Source organism: Cnephaeus nilssonii, assembly GCF_951640355.1.
Source record: "Cnephaeus nilssonii genome assembly, chromosome: 4".
Lineage (NCBI taxonomy): Eukaryota > Metazoa > Chordata > Mammalia > Chiroptera > Vespertilionidae > Cnephaeus > Cnephaeus nilssonii.
In genome coordinates this window covers 80,240,207-80,256,878 of record NC_137075.1, presented here as the reverse complement: position 1 = coordinate 80,256,878, position 16,672 = coordinate 80,240,207, and the positions used below count along the sequence as shown (strand labels likewise).

Sequence of the window (16,672 nt, the reverse complement as noted above, 5' to 3'; positions counted from 1 at the left end):
GTAAACACTGAGGAATCTGAATGAGGTATGGACTCTAGTTTATAAAAATGTATCAGTATCGGTTCATTAGTTGTGAGAAATATACCATATTCAGCAAGGTGATAACAATAGGGGAAACAGGCTAAGGGGTATAGACTAACAAATGTTTATTTTTAAAAATGCATTCTTGTTCTTGTTATTCTGTAAGAGCTGTGTTTCCGTTGGCGGGGAGAGGGTAGCAGAGGACAGGGAAAGTTTTGTTCATCTGGGTCGGTGAAGAGCGCTCTGTCCCCACCTGCCTGGTTTGTTCTTGCTTGTGCCCGAGAACTAGGAGGGCGGAACATCAGAGGCCAGGCCCCGTGCCCTGGGCCTCCTGCACCAGCTGGTGGGAAGCAGCGGTGAGGTGGTTATTGCAGGGAAATGAAAGGGGATGTCCAGGAAATGGCCAGGCGTGCCGGCCAGGCTGGAGAAGGCTGGCTGCCACGGGGGCTGCGGTCAGCTCCCAGAAAGACTGATTCACCACGGCCTTGCTGTGAGTCATGCAGGGTCACGCTCTGCAGTGGAGTGGCACGCAGTTAGTGCCAGGGGCTTAGGCAGAGAGTGGAAGAGGGGTTAAAAGGGTGAAGTGAGCCTGCCCCTGCTGTTTGTTGTCACCATCCTCATCCAGGTAAAAGATGGGGCAGGCATTCGAGGTCTCAGCCACCCAGCCCTGGAGGCACCCACCTCCGGAGACCACCCATGCTGCCTCCTTTAGAGACCTGGGGTTGTGGAAGGGCATGGCCCTGGAGGCAGCAGATCTGGGTTCAGGTTCAGACTCCACCACTTGATACCTAGGAAACCTTGGGTGATTCACTTAGCTCTCTGACCTGTTTCTCTAGTTGTAAAATGCAGATAATACACCTGCCTCACCCACCTCATGAGGTTGAGTCAAGGATCAAATGTGGAGTTAATAGACCAGGAAGCATTCTCTTAGGGATGTTGTTTGGGTGGGTGTGGCCAGGGTGGTCACTGTTCTTAAGTCACCAAGTAAGGACGTGCGTGGCCCTGGGGCTAATCTGGGATAGAGTTTTGTATGACTTAGGATGTTTTGGTTGCAAGTAATAGTAAATCCAACTCCAGTTGGCTAATAGTTGAAACATCCAGAGGCAGAGCTGGCCGCAGGAGCAGTGTGATCAGGGTTGTGGTCGTGATGGCTCAGTCTCCCAGGGAATCCTATGTACTAGCTTCTATGGCTAGCTTCCTTGTAGGTGGGAAAATGGTTGTGTAGGAGTCCCAGGCCACACATTCCACCATCCCTAATAGGGATAGCTGCTTTTTTTCTTATCATAACATGTCTAGGGCTTCTCTCTTTGGTCTATTTCAGGCCACATGCTTGGCTCTGAATCAATCAGCACATCTAGGACAAGCCATGTTGATTGCTTAGACCTGGGTTATTACCAAACCTTAACAAATTATGGAAGCAGAGAGGCAGACTAAAATGATTGGTCTAGGCCCATGGTCGGCAAACTGCGGCTCGCGAGCCACATGCGGCTCTTTGGCCCCTTGAGTGTGGCTCTTCCACAAAATACCACGGCCTGGGCGAGTCTATTTTGAAGAAGTGGTGTTAGAAGAAGTTTAAGTTTAAAAAATTTGGCTCTCTAAAGAAATTTCAATCGTCGTACTGTTGATATTTGGCTCTGTTGACTAATGAGTTTGCCAACCACGGGCCTAGGCCAATCAGGGCTTGGACCTAGAGGTAGGAGGGGATCAAATCCATGCAAGCTTTTTGTCTGCCACAGTTAGGAAATGGGGAAACGATGCCAACAATATCCACTACACGTTTCTATCACAGTAAGAATTCACCATAGTAAACAATAGTAATTAGCTTCTCTAGCATCCGTTTCCCCCTGTTGGCTACAATCCTAACTTACATTTTGGGCTTTATTCCTTCCCTATTCTTAGTCTATGTGCTTCCGTTGGAACGCCATTTCCCACTCATGGGAGAAGCACGTGATTAGGACTTAGGCCAATCAGTGCCCTGGAATCTGGCCACTGGATTGCTTCTCTGGCACTTGGTTTGATCAAAGCCAGTGAAACACAATGATTCTCACTGGGAAGGAAGGCTGGGACTGTTGCCTGCTGCTCTTGTCTGCTGAACTTGACCGTAAGAGGATAAGGTCTGGAGCTATTGCTGTTATCATTTTACAACCACATGGAAAGAGCCTGAAGTTGGAGCTAATGGAGAGAGATGGAGAGAGGGGAAGAGGCCTACGGAAGTCACTCACACAGCCAAGCTAGTTTCTGGACATTTCAGTTTATGACCAACACATTTCCTCTTTGCTTTAAGCCAGTTTGGGTCAAGTTTTCTGAGTTGCAACAGTGTCCTAAATCATACAGTTCTCCTTCCTGTTCAGAGGCAATGAGCAGCGCATGTGGGTGGCTAAAACGTTTGTCCGAACTTCACCGTTTGTCATTTGACACTAATATTACATAGACAGCATCCCAGCCATGAAGGAAGTGGAAGAATGCCGAATGACTGGATGAGATTTAGTCTACATCAGGGGTAGGCAAACTACAGCCCACGGGCCAAATCTGGCCCACCACCTTTGTTCATGGCTATTTTGTACTACAATGGCAGAGTTGAGTAGTTGCTTGCAAAGCCTAAAATATTTAGTATTTGACCTTTTACAGAGGAAGTCTGTTGTCCCCTGATGTAGATGGCAAAAGAATAAAATATTAGCAAATTACTTCTCCCCAAATGAATACCTGTGTCCTCAAGTGGAAGTAACACTGACTGGCCCTCCATCATAGACCATTGTATCCCATTAACATCAGGTTCGATTATCAGCATTAGGAAAGCAAACTTTCATAGAATTGAACTTATCCCAGACAGTGAATGAGAGACGTCTATGTCTTTAAGATTTGGTTTATGCAATGCCTGGATCTTACTAGCCCTGGTCACAATGTCTCAGAAGCCTACAGGCATAAGAACATTCTTTTCCCACCTGGGCCTTTACCCTTCCCTCTGAGTTGGGATACTAAAGCCACTGGTGAGCCTGGCTGGCGTGGCTCAGTGGCTGAGCATCGACCTATGAACCAAGAGGTTACTGGTTCTATTCCCAGTCAGGGCACATGCCTGGGTTGCGGGCTCGATCCCCAGTAAAGTGCATGGAGGAGGCAGCTGATCGATGTTTCTCTCTCATCGATGTGTCTATCTCTCTACCCCTCTCCTTTTCTCTCTCTAAAATCAATAAAGGATGGGAATGGGGGGACGAGGACAAATATGTGATACCTTCATCAATAAAGAAATTAAAAAAAAATAATAAAATAAAAAAAAAAAAAAACAAAACAAAAAAAAAAAATAAAATCAATAAAGACATGTTTAAAAAGAGAGAGAGAAGGCAGTGTAGGGATACTGCTACTGGTCCTGTATTGTTATCTCAGGGGAGTTTGCACTGGCTTATCCATGAGGCTCCCCTTCGGCTCCCAGTAGGATCGGACAGGCTTCCCAACTTACACAGCACTCAACGTGGGTCTGAGATGGATCCAAGGGGGAAGTGGGGCTCATCAGGATATAGAGATCTGTAATAGTTTTATATTTCTTTATTGATGGGGGAAATATTTCTTTGGGGTAACCTACCTTGAGTGCTATGCAAGTGCCTTCTACTTAAGGATCCACATGATAAATCTGAGAATTGAACCTCAAGGACCCACTTTGAATGCTGTTCGAGTCAGGAAACCCTCCAGACTCAATGAGGAGCAGAAAGGAAGTCTTATGGGTAGGCCAGTAAGATGCTTATCCTATCTAATAAGAGTAATATGCAAATTGATCATCACTCCACCACACAAGATAGCTGCCCCATGTGGTCAAAGATGGCCGCCCCCATGTGGACACAAGATGGCTGCCACAAGATGGCCAGCAGGGGAGGGCAGTTGTGGGCGATCATGCCAGCAGGGGAGGGCAGTTGGGAGGGACCAGGCCTGCAGGGGAGGGCAGTTCGGGGGGAACCCAGGCCTGCAGGGGAGGACAGTTAGGAGTGACCAGGCTGGCAGGGGAGGGCAGTTAGGAGTGACCAGGCTGGCAGGGGAGGGCAGTTAGGGGTGACCGGGCCAGCAGGGGAGAGCAGTTAGGGGCAATCAGGCTGGCAGGGGAGTGGTTAGGGGTGATCAGGCTGGCAGGCAGAAGCAGTTAGGGACAATCAGGCAGGCAGGCGGGCGAGCAGTTGGGAGCAGTCCTGGATTGTGAGAGGGATGTCCCAGATTGGAGAGGGTGCAGGCTGGGCTGAGGGACACCACACACACCCCCGCCCCCGAATTTTGTGCACCGGGCCTCTAGTTCTGAGATAAGAATACTAGTAAATGACCCTCTCTTCTGTACTTGGCCAAATTTTACCTACCTCTTGGGATCCAGCTCAAATCCTCGCTCTGGTATAAAGCCAGCTCAGACTGAGCAGTCCCTTTTGTCTTCACCACACCAATTACTACTGCAATTAATTTCAGAATACCTTGGGGCTCTGACTGTAAACAGTCAGCCAGATATTTCTCCAGCAAAATGGGTTTATTGGTAAACAGCAAGGAATTGCAATCCTGTGCATGCGACCACGGTGAGCCACCTGCAAGTCAAGTTGGCTAACACAAAGAAGAGAAAGCTCTTTTATGAAGGGGAAGGAAGTTGGGAAGGGCTCTTAGTTTCCCCCTTGCACTTCGTGCTCCACGTAGGGCCTGAGAGCTCCCCCTTCTGGTCATTCCCGCTTTTGGACTCAGGAGCACAGTCCCTGCTTAGAGTCAGGTCAAGGAGACAGACACCCAGACAGACCGTGAAAGGCAGTGTGCAGAGTGTGGGACAAAAGCGAACCGCACTGCTCCAGGGAACCTGGGAAACAGCTTTCCCCACTCCTGGTTAGGCCCTGCGTCCTCCACTGGAGAAGGCACATGAGGGCAGAACCCACGTCGGACCTGTTTGCAATCACTAACGCACGTGGTGTGGAATCCCCCTCCCGGGGAGACATGCTCGAGAGCAGCCTTCTAACACTGGGCATCCTGAAGGAATTTTCCCGGTACCAGTCACAAATGAGAGACGTCAGAGAAAATGTTATTCTTTTATTACTTCCAGGAGGTAATACATAGTCCAATATGCCAAAGCAATAGGGAATTAGAGGCAGCAAATGGTCAGAGTTTTTTAGAAGAGCCTCATCTGCCCACTGCCCGTGGCTGCCTACAGGAAAGCCCGGGGTGACCTGGAGCTTGCTGTGACCGCAGCAGCACTGGACAGATGACCCAACTCGACACCCCACTGACCGAGAGAGGGTTCCGTGTGAGCAGCAGGGGCTGAACACACCAGGTTTACGCGGCTACTGCCTTAGCAGCAGTCAGCTTGTCCAGCACTTGATTTTATTTCTCTGAGCCTGGAGTGGGCAGGATGGGAAGAGATCCTGAGTCAGAAATGAAGGTGAAAGACTTAGTAGTGTTAATACTCTGGATGAGAGAAGACAACACTGTCTTTGAGGAGGGTGGGCTGGGGCTCTGGTGGAAAAGAGATGGAGACGCGCAGAATGGCCATGGACTGAGGCGCTGCCTTGAGGTCATCAGAAGGGCTTTTCATGGTACATGATGGGGTGGAGTGAGGGCATGGGCCCCGGGGCTGCTTCCTCTGGCACGGAGTTGAATTAGAGGTTCATTTTCCGCTCATAATTGGTTTCCCACGCCAGGGCTGAAGCAAATCCTGCCCGTGCACCAAGCGTGGCCTTCCAGAGAGGTGTGGCTCAGTTCTCCAGTGTGGAGGAGGAGGGACCCCACTCTTTTCCATTGCAAATGACAGGGAGGGAGGTAAGAGCCTTGGGCTTGTTTTCCTGGAAAATTCATTTTGGTGGGACCCAAAGCCCCTCCCTTGGCATGGAGCAGATTTATTCACCGATGGGAGGGCACCTTTCTGGCGACTTCATGGTGGCGTGCGAGTAGGAATCGCAGCAGTAGATGCTGTAATACTCATGGACGTCATTCATTTCAATAGGACTGTCCAGGCTGGAGAGCTGGTTGGGAGGGGCTGTTCCCAGCATGCACTGTTCCCCAACCAACCCTGGCCAGGCCCAAATTGGTTTATATGCTGCATGTGCTGATAGACTTTTGGTTTGTCCGGAGTGGAAAGAATTTTTTTTTTTTTAAACCATGCCACTGTGTTCTCCAAACCCAGAGCCATCGGTTTTGTTGTGGTTGACAAAGAAGGGCAATCACAGCTCCAGAGTGGCCAAGGCTTGTGCAGCACAGAATGCAGTACTGTCGAGACGTATAAACCTTGGTCTGCACAGGTGAGCACTGACTGCGGCGAACACAGAGACTCGGGACGCTGTGTCCTCTAGTCGGTGGAAGGCTCTGCTGTGGTCTCATCCTCACGCTCCTCAAAGCCTGGGACCGGCTTCTGCAGAAAGTGCATGGTGGCCTGGATCACCTTGTCTGGCCCAATGTTGTACACGGGGTGAGTGGGCTGCTGCAAAGAGAAGAACGGATGCTAATTAATCGTCCTTGAAAATCTGACCCGTTAAATGCACTTGTAAGAATTTAGCATAAGGCCCTGGCCGTGTGTGGCAGCTGGTTGAGTGTCATCCATGCACCAAAGGGTTGCCAGTTTGATTCCCTGTCAGGGCACATGCCCAGGTTGTGTGTTTGGTCCCTGTTCAGGATGCATGTGGGAGGCAACCGATTGATATTTCTCTCTCACATCCATGTTTCTCTCTCTCCCTCTTTCTTCCCCTCTCTCTATAAATAAATAAAAAAAATTTTTAATGTATCATAAGTAATCATCAGAGATACACACAGATTTTTATCACACAAAGCCAATGTTCAACAACAGGGTACTGATAAAAAAATTTCATGGTCCCATGGGACACAAAGGAATATTATATAGCCAGTAAGAAACATGCTTTCAAATATTTAATGATATGGGCAACTGCTTATAAATATTAAGTGGGGGGAAATAGTATATACAATATTATTCCAAACTTACTTTTTGAAAATTTGTTTGTAATTCTGAGTTACAGTATGTGCAACTCAAGGTAAGGACATTTTAGGTACACCACCTGGAAAAATGCCATTTTTTCTGAAAAATGTTTTATAAATCTTTTATGTTAATATTGTAATTTAAAAGGTGCAGTTAAAAAATAAAAATATATAACAATAAAAATGTGTTTGTAGCTGTGATGTATATAGACAGGCAAAAATTAGTCATAAACCAAAATAGAAAGAGTGATATAGTGATATGATTGTTTTAAATTTTCTTATTTAAACTTTTATATATATTCTAATTAAAATAATGAACATGCATTTACATTTATAATAAAGAAAAAGAACCACAACCCTATTTCACAGTAAAGGTGACAGGCCATATTTAAATACTTTTGTATTCCACTCCATCACAGAAACCCAAAAGAAACTTTAGGTCTGTGACCGGGCACAAGCCTCGGTCAGTATTAAGGACTTTCTTCCACTCTGAGAGGATGAAGAAGGGGACATAATTGCAGGAGAGATTTTACAACTTTTAAGAGAATACTATGAGCAAGTTCATACCAAATGTATAAAACTTTAGATAAAGTGAATAACTTTATAGAACATAAATTTTCAAAACCAACTTAAGAAGAATTTCTTTAAAACCTATATAAAATAAATTAAATCTATAATAACAAGCTTATTTTGCTACCATCATTCCTCACCTCACCTCACCCCCCAAAATACAGGCCTAGATGGTTTCTCACGCAAGTGTTATCAAACCTAGAAGAAACAGAAAATCTCTAACCTATACCAACTTTTTCAAAGACTGAAGAAAGGGGGTGGGGAGAGATACTCATCTAATTTTATGAGGCTATAATATTATCCTAAAACAATCTGGAAAACAACAACAAAACAAAAATTTAGATCAAATTTATTAACATACATGCAAAAAGTCCTAAATAAAATACTAGCCAAAAAACATTAGCAAACTGAATCCAGCAGTGTATTAAACACACACACACACACACACACACACACACACACACACACACTCATACGCCACTAAGACCAAGAAGGGCTTACCCGAGCATGTAAGACTAACATCAGAATATTTATTAAGTAAGCATATCACATTAGATTAAAGGAGAAAAAACAGGTGCAGAAAAAGCATTCAATAAAATGTAACACTGATGAACAAAAACAACCTAGCAAACCAGGAATAGAGAGGGACATCCTTAACCTGATATGAAGTATTTACTAGTATCAAAACCCCACAGTAAGCATCCTGCTTACTGGTGAAATTAGAGAAGCCTTCCCAGCAGTCAGAAGCAAGACAGGAACAGCCTCTATTACTACCTCCAGTCAACACTCTAGAGGGGTCGTAGCCAACGTCAGAAGGCAAGAACAAGAAATAAAACTCTTAAGAATCAGAAAGGAAAAGGCAAAACTTATTTGAAGATGACATTACTCTCTAAATAGGAAATCCAAAAGATTCTATAGATAAACGATTACAACTATTAAGAAAGGTTAGCAAGGTTGCTGGATACAAAATTAAAATATAAATATAAATAGCATTTCTATACATTAGTAACAACCAATTATAAAATATAATGGGGAAAAATATTCTGATCACAATATATACAAAAACTATAAATTTCTTAGACATACACTGAGTAGCCAGATTATTATGACTACTCCATCAGTACTTCGTTGGGCCACCTTTTGCCTTCAATACTGTGGCGATTCTTCTTGGCATTGACTCCATGAGATGTTGAAAGGTGATGCGAGGAATCTGACACCATGCCTGATGAATAGCACTGTCCAGTTCTGTGAGATTTGATGGTTGTGGAACCAGCTGCCTGATGGCTCTTTTAACTTCGTCCCACAAATGCTCAATTGGATTGAGATCTGGTGATTGTGGGGGCCACATATCAAGGTAAAGTCTCCCTCATGTTCTTGAAACCACTCCTGCACAATACAAGCACCGTGGCATGGCGCATTGTCTTGTTGGAAGAAGCCATCTCCATTGGGATACGCCATCAACATGATAGGATGAACTTGATCAGCAACAATACTTAGGTATGTTGTGCTATTCAGACATTGTTCCACACGAATTAAAGGGCCCAAATCATGCCAGGAAAACATGCCCCAAACCATAACACTGCCCCACCAGCTTGAAGGGTTGTACTCATGCATGTGGGGTGCATGCTTTCATGCTGTTTCCGCCAAATTCTCACTCTGCCATCTGCATGATGCAACTGGAAACGTGATTCATCGGACCACACGACTTTTTTCCAATGCTCGACTGTCCAATCCTCGTGTTCCTGTGCGAATTGGAGACGTTTTATCTTGGTAACTGCAGACAGCAAAGGTGTTTGAACAGGCCTTCGGCTTCCATATCCCATACGATGCAGTGTACGGCTAATTTGCCTACAAACATCAGGTGGTCATAATAATCTGGCCACTCAGTGTATATCTAACAGAAGATGTGCTAATTCTTTATGGAGAAAATGATAAAAGACATTGAAGGACATGGTTACGTTCACAAAGAGGAAGCCTTAATATTGAGACGTCGTGCTCTCCCATTAATCTTAAATTCAATGCAATGCCAATAAAAATTCCATTAGATGTGTTTTGTGGAATTTGAGAAGCTGATTCTATATTCACAGGAAGAAGCTAAAATGAAAAAATAGCCAAGACAACTTTAACCTTTTGCACTCGGATGTCGAGTGTGACTCGACACGGTTAGCATTAGAATAAAGGAATCGAGAAAAAAGCAAGCGAGTGCAAAGGGTTAAAGAAAAAGAACAAGGTGGATGGGACGTGTTTACCTGCATTTAAGATTTGCTTAAGACAGTGCAGACAAACAGACCAAAGGAACAGGACCGTGTCCGGAAACAGTCACCTCATATACAGCAACTGAGCACATGGCACATACAATGCGCATCAGTAGGAAAGGTTGTGAACTTGAATAAATGGCGCTGGTCAATTGGTTATCCATATGGGAAAAAGGTAAAATTATATCCAACCCTCACCACAGACAGAAATGAATTCCAAGAGAATTAAAAATCTAGATGGGAAAAGCAAAAGTTTAAACTGTCTAGAAGGAAATATATTTATGACCTCAGCATAGGAAAAAATTTCTTAGGTAACCACCTACCCCCCCCCCCCCACAAAAAAAAAAAGAAACCTCAAAAACCAAAAAGGCAAATAAAATTGTTCCCTTTAAAATTTAAACCATCTATTCAACACAAAACACCAAAAACAAAGTGAAAAGGCAAGTCACAAACTGGAAGAGATTCGCCACACACACACCACTGATAAAGGATCAGTATCGGGAACATACTGACATGTATGAGAGAACGCCTACAAATATGTAAGAAAGGGCAAACAATTAAAGTTACAAATCAGGAAGAAAAAATGAGCAAAGGATATGAGCTGGCAGGCGATTCACAGAAGACATAACAAAGAAAGACATAACATTTGAAAGGATGCTCAACCTCACTGGTAGCCAGGGAAATGCAAAATGAAACTATCAAGCTGGCAGAAAGGAAGACCCTGACTGTGGGGCGGCCCAGTGCCCTGTGAGTGTAAAACAGCACAGGCATGTGGGGAGGCCACTGCCATCCGTGACGGTGGGGGTGTGGGTTTTCTTCACCCCAGCAAGCCTCTCCTAGAGAAACTCTGACATCACAATGTCCACTGTAACACTGTCATCGTGGAAACTGAAACCAGCTTGATGTTAACCAACAGGAGACTAGGAAAATAAGTTGAGATACATTATACAAGGGAAGATCGTAAAATGATTAAACTAGAGCAACACTTATGAACACAGATAAAACTCAACAGTTTAACTAAAGGTCAGTGAAAAGAGCAATACAGAGGAAGTGGCTCAGTAGATCTATATATATAAAAACCTAAGCGGACATTAAGACCAAATGACCGAAAGACCGGTCGACCAGTTGCTATGACATGCACTGACCACAGGGGGCAGACGCTCAATGCAGGAGCTGCCCCCTGGAGGTCAGTGCACTCCCACAGCCAACCTCCTGGGGCGGGCCAACCTCCTGCGGTCCCCCCCATCCCCCGGCCGGCTGGCCCTGATTGCCCCTCCCCCCACTGTCCGCTGGCCCTGATCAGCCCCAATCCAGCCAGCCAACCTCCCCCCTCTGGTCGGCCATCCTCGATTACCCTGATAGGGACTGGGCAAGATAGCCCCAATCGGCCCCGATCACCAGCCAGGCCAAGGAACCCCACCCATGCACAAATTCGTGCACAGGGCCTCTAGTACTGTTATAAAAGTCTGAAAACATACAAGACAACTCTCTCTACATTATTTATAGAATCATGCATTTGAAGTAACAGCACAAAAACACCTGCAGGCACGATAAAGGTCAAATTTAGGGCGGGGTTACGCTGAGAAGGAGGGAGAGAGAAGAATGGAAGAGGGTGGCATAGGAGGCAAATATGGGAAAATGTTAGGACTTGAAACAGCTAGTGGCTGTCACTCTGATTTCCATCCATCTACTGGCCATTTGTGCTTCTTCTGTTGGAAATACCTCATGACAATCCTGTGACCAGGCTGCTCCGGGGCTGGCTGTGGGGGTGAACGTCCTGCCCGCACGGGGCTGACAGTTTTGAGGGCCGCAGACAAAAGCAAATTAAACAAATTGTGAAGAGCACAACAAGGCGCGTGGCAGAGCATTCTGGGTGATCTCATTTATAGACCGTGGACGGTGGTGGACGGCGGACGGGAAGGCTTCCCGGCGACAAGGCACGCAGCTGCGAGCTCCGGAAACAGCCGGCCACACAGTGAGCGCGGGGCAGAACTCCTTGCCTCTGAGAAGCTCCTCGGAGAGGAAACTAGTGATAAATGGTCCAGGTCCTACCTAGACTCCGGGATAGAGGCACAATACTGGAGCAGACTGGAACCCCCACCTCGAACCCCGAGTTTGCCTCCAGGTGTGTTTCCTCCACAGCCACATCCTCCCCAATGGGCTGTAAGCACAGGAGGGCGGTGACCCGCACAGGAGACAGGCAGAGCAAGTTCTGCAAGCGGGAGCGCTGCTCTCTCTGGGTTAGCCTGTCCGGGGGGCCCTGTGGAGAAGGGGTGCCTTACCAGCGCGTTCTCAGGCACACCCAGGACCACGTCGTGCAGCATGGCTCCACTGCCGAAGTGCTGAGCTATGGACAGGCCGCTCAGGCAGTAGCAGGTGTGGTAGAAGTCCCGCGACCTGCAAGGACAGGGCAGCTCTGAGCAGGTGCCTCTTTGCTCCCCAGGACCCCTTCTCCCCCCGCCCCGCCCCAGCACAGCCTTCAATAAAGCGACCACAGGCTCAGAGGCCAGGCGCTCGCAGTCCCGCCCCGCCCTCCTCAGCAGCCCCAGGAGCCCGCTTCCCCAGCGGCCCTTTCAAAGCCCATCCTCAGCCCTGCCAGGCACAGAGCTCTCATTTTAGAGCCAGTCCCTCCCGCTGCCTTCCAGAAAGGGGTCCTCTGGGCAGAGCTGGTGCTGAGTTAATATAGTTCTCAAAAAAACAGACAAAAACCACCAAAATGTCTAGAAACAGGCCAAATTCTTTCTGATAAATTGCTGAGGACTGGCCTTCAGCTGCACCTTCCCCTGGGCGCTGACAGCAGCAGGGGTGTGTGTGTGTGTGTGAGAGAGAGAGAGAGAGAGAGAGAGAGAGAGAGAGAGAGAGAGAGACGGGGGGAGGGATAGAGGGGGAGAGAGAGAGCATGTTTGGCAGGTGAGAAGCAAAGGGAACAGAACTTATTTGATTTCCCTTTTTCTTTTCTTTGGCACCCAAAGCTATTCTGTAATAGTTGTGATTATAATATCTGTTTACGATACTGAAGGGTTTTAAAATTCTGTATCCCAGCAATCTGTTGGCCTGTCTGGAGAGGGAAGTGCATGTAAACTGGGGGAAAGGATGGGCACTGGAGGTGCCAGGATCGACGGCACTCAAAGGGGGCTCCAGAGTTGGGGTGCTTCTCCCCATACCACACCAGCAGCTGGAGGGAAAGGGACACCCGGGCTTTTAAAGGTGGGCACCTGCTGCCGCCTGGCTCTGAGGAGACCTGAGGTCCACGCCGCTGTGCCCGCTCCAGCCCGCCTCCCGGAGGGCAGGCACTCACTTGCCGGGCTTGTCCAGAAGGCCCCCCGCGGGGCACTGGCAGCACATGAGGATGTACTCCTGCAGCGCCTGCTGATGGAACATCCAGTGGCTCATGCTGAGGGCGGGGTCACCTGCAGGAAGGCAAAGGGTCAGTGCGGCCCGGCCTGTCTGAAGCCCAGCACAGCACCCATCACTTCTTTATAGTTTATTACCCAATGGGAACAGTCAAGGTTTCCCTCGATTCTTCTTGGACTACTGTTGAAAATTACAATCTCGGGACATTTGATACCTTCACCCAAGTCCCATCACCCGTTCCTTCTCCTGAACCTTGACATGAGTCCAAGAGCAGCAGTGCAGAGGGGCTTTGGCTTTGCCTCAAGTCACCCACTCACTACCTAGGACGACCGTCTTCAGCCACGGCCGTGGCAGGCGTGGCCCAGCTGGGGAGCTCGGCTTTCCAGGCTGACCTGTGACTGCGCCTGATTTGGTCCACGACTTACTCTGGGCTTTGAGGAAACTTCCTCTAGCTCATCTCTGAAGCTTGTTAACCAGACTCTCATGAGCTAAGAGAACTCTTAATAGGAGTGATGGTGTCTGGATATTCTACTTTTCTAAGCCTGAATTTACTCTATCTCCAAAGGGGATTCTCCAACTTTCCTCTTGGCTCAAAAATGTTCCTGAGAAGCGTTGCTGGGAACTGCCCTCCTGTATCATGTAACATGGTAGCCTGAGCAGAAATTGACAATTCTGGTAAGAATACTATAGTACTGCGCTTCTTCACGCTGAAGTTCAATCAGGATGGTCAGAGAATTCTGTGGGCCACATGGTAATCAGTGGGGAGGAGGGACAAATCACCGAAAGATAGATGTGGGTGGAAACATTTTCATGGGGTTGATTTTTTTAAAATACACATCTAGGTTCTGGCTGGCATGGCTCAGTAGGTTGGGCATCATCCCGTGCATCAAAAGGTTGTGGCCCGGTTCGGGTGCATGTGGGAGGCAACCGATCGATGTTTCTCTCTCACATTATTCTCTCTCTCTCTCTCCCTTCCCTTCTCTCTAAAATCAATGAAAAATGTCCTCAAGTCAGGATAAAAAATATGAAGTAAAAACATCTTTAAAAAATACACACATAAGGATGTTCATTAAGTCCTTGGTCAATTTTATACTTTGATAGCTGGGCTTCAAAGATAGAAAACAATCTGTAAATGGCAATTGAAAGCCATTTTTTCTTTGTTTCTAAGCAATTTTCTATATAGTTATTATACTACTAGTGACCTGGTGCATGGATTTGTGCACATTGAAAGGAAATTAACTAGAGGTGGCCAGCGGGGCAGGACTGGGCGAGACGGGCTGGACACGCCCTGGAGCCAACCTATCGCGGTCCCTCCCCAGCATCTGCGGAGTGAGCGGGGGTCCCTCCGGCAGGTGGGGTCCCTCAGCATGGCCTGTGGGAATCGGGCCGAAACTGGCCCTCTGACATCCCCCGAGGGTCCCGGAGTGCGAGAGGGCACTCTGCAAAGTTGCTGTCGTACAGGGTGTGGAACGCAAACGCAAGTGTGCAGTAAACCAGATTTGGGGCCGACAGTGCCCCAGCAACAACATAACCCACAGCCGAAGGTGGAATCACGCGACCCTGCAAGGAATCAGGCTCCTTCCTCTCAGGTTTCGGGGTGCGTCACCCGAGAACCGCTGCTGCCAAGTCACTGCAGCTCGGCAGCTCCTGCATTGAGCGTCTGCCCCCTGGTGGTCAGTGCGCATCATAGTGACTGGTCCCACGGTCGGACACTTAGCATATTACCCTTTTATATCTACAGATTGTATCTTAAGTTTTTCATTTAACACTATAGATATAAACTTTCCTATTCTGCTCCATAATCTTCATAACCATCATTCTGAAGAGCCATATAGCATTTCATTAAGTGGATGCATAAGGTAACTGTATTAACATAGACACTGGGCCAAAACTTTCATATATATGAGCATAGAATCTTCTATGATAAAAATTTGTCAATATTTACAGTAAATGCAGTCTATAAGAGAGAGTGTGTGAGCAAAATATTTAATTGTGGGATATATATATATATATATATATATATATATACACACACACACATACATACATACATACCGTATACATATTTCTTAAATGAGAGAGGAAGAGATGGGGCAGCTGGAAAGTGACTGCTGTTTCCTGGTTTGAGCACTCAGTGTGGTGCAGTGGACATTTGGGGGTCATGTGCAAGCACCATCTATCTTCAGCACCTGAGTCATGCTCAGCCCCTGAGACGCTCACTCTGATGAGGCACACAGGAACTGAGCCCAGCGGCAGGAGAGAGCTCTGAGGCCCCCCCTCAGGCTCGCTCAGCGTAGCGCATGCTCGCTGCATCACTCGCACTATTTTAATTACTCCCCTCTTTCTTCTTCCCCCACCTATGAGCACAGCTGACTTTGTAGAAGATACATACATCTATGAAGGGACTTCACCCTCTCTCCTTTTCCTTATTTCCAGTGTTTTCCAGTTCCTTGCAATTACTAAAAAATGCTGCAATACACATCTTTGTGAGGCTTCTCTGTGTTAGAATTACTTTCTTCCAATAGATTCACAGGAGTGGAATTACTCAGGTAAAGGGAATAACATTTTTAAGGCTTCTAATAGATACTGCTAAACTGCTTTAAAATTTTATATAGCCACCAGCAAAATTTAAGATGTTCCTGTACTACCTCCAGCATTGATTACTTAAAAAAATTCTCAGTATTTTAAAATGTTAAAAAGAAACAGTGCCTGATCATTTGTTTTGATTGACATGCCTTTGATTACTAATTAGAGTAAAATTGTCCCATGACTTTGATTTACTAGTTGTATTTCTTTTTGAGAGTGCCTCTTGGTCCTTTGTCTTCTGAGATCCAAGAATCTATTTTGTCAATCTAGCTTTCCATTATATTTACCCTTTGTCTGTATCATATGCTACACATATTTCCCCTTTTGTTTGGTTACATGGGTTTTAAAGAAAAATATACATATATATTACACATATGCTGTAATCACACTGTTGATTTTGCCTTTGTAATTTCTTCTTTAACGAAGCATATTTAATGGGTACAGGGATTCTGGGGGGAGTTGATAAAAACTCTAACATTGATTATGGTGATGGCTGCACAACTCTATATATACACTAAAAACCATTAAATTGTGTACTTTAAATGGGTGAATTGTATGGTATGTGAATTATGTCTCAAGAAAGCTATTGTTTTAAAAAGCATATTTATTAACCTTTAGGATAATAGCATTAAGCATCTGTATAAAATATACCTTTGTTTCATATCCTATAAGAAATAAAAGGCTGTTATTATAAGGTAAATGATAGCCTATCACAAAAATTAGAATCTGAAAAGAAAATGCTATGTTTACTGTTGAAGAGATTACAGAGTGCTTCGGTTACCTCCCACATTACTGAAGTCTGAAAGCCCCAAGTTCATAACCTCGACAAGCAGCTTCCAGAGAACTTGAATTTGCGCACCGCACACGGAATCATAGTGAGATGAAGGGAGATATGATTACAGGGTGACACTGTGCACTGGAGTCAGCTTTTAAATCCTTCATACCTCTCCCTGAAA

General features: G+C 46.2%; 1 protein-coding gene across 3 annotated transcripts in view; it reads right to left on the bottom strand.

Moving 5' to 3' along the window:
* Nucleotides 1-4,816: 4,816 nt before the first annotated feature.
* Nucleotides 4,817-16,672, bottom strand: part of FNTB (farnesyltransferase, CAAX box, subunit beta) — a 58,999-nt gene continuing 47,143 nt past the window's right edge. For 2 of the 3 annotated variants that reach the window (XM_079767557.1, XM_079767558.1), the window contains 3 exons: nucleotides 13,075-13,186; nucleotides 12,059-12,173; nucleotides 4,817-6,442 (listed from right to left, as the gene is read on the bottom strand). In XM_079767557.1, the coding sequence (XP_079623683.1) occupies nucleotides 6,311-6,442; nucleotides 12,059-12,173; nucleotides 13,075-13,186 (359 nt within the window). In that variant the 3' untranslated portion in view covers nucleotides 4,817-6,310. Of the gene's footprint in view, nucleotides 6,443-12,058; nucleotides 12,174-12,991; nucleotides 13,187-16,672 lie in introns of those variants that run through there. The other variant, XR_013813352.1, reaches the window with a different exon arrangement.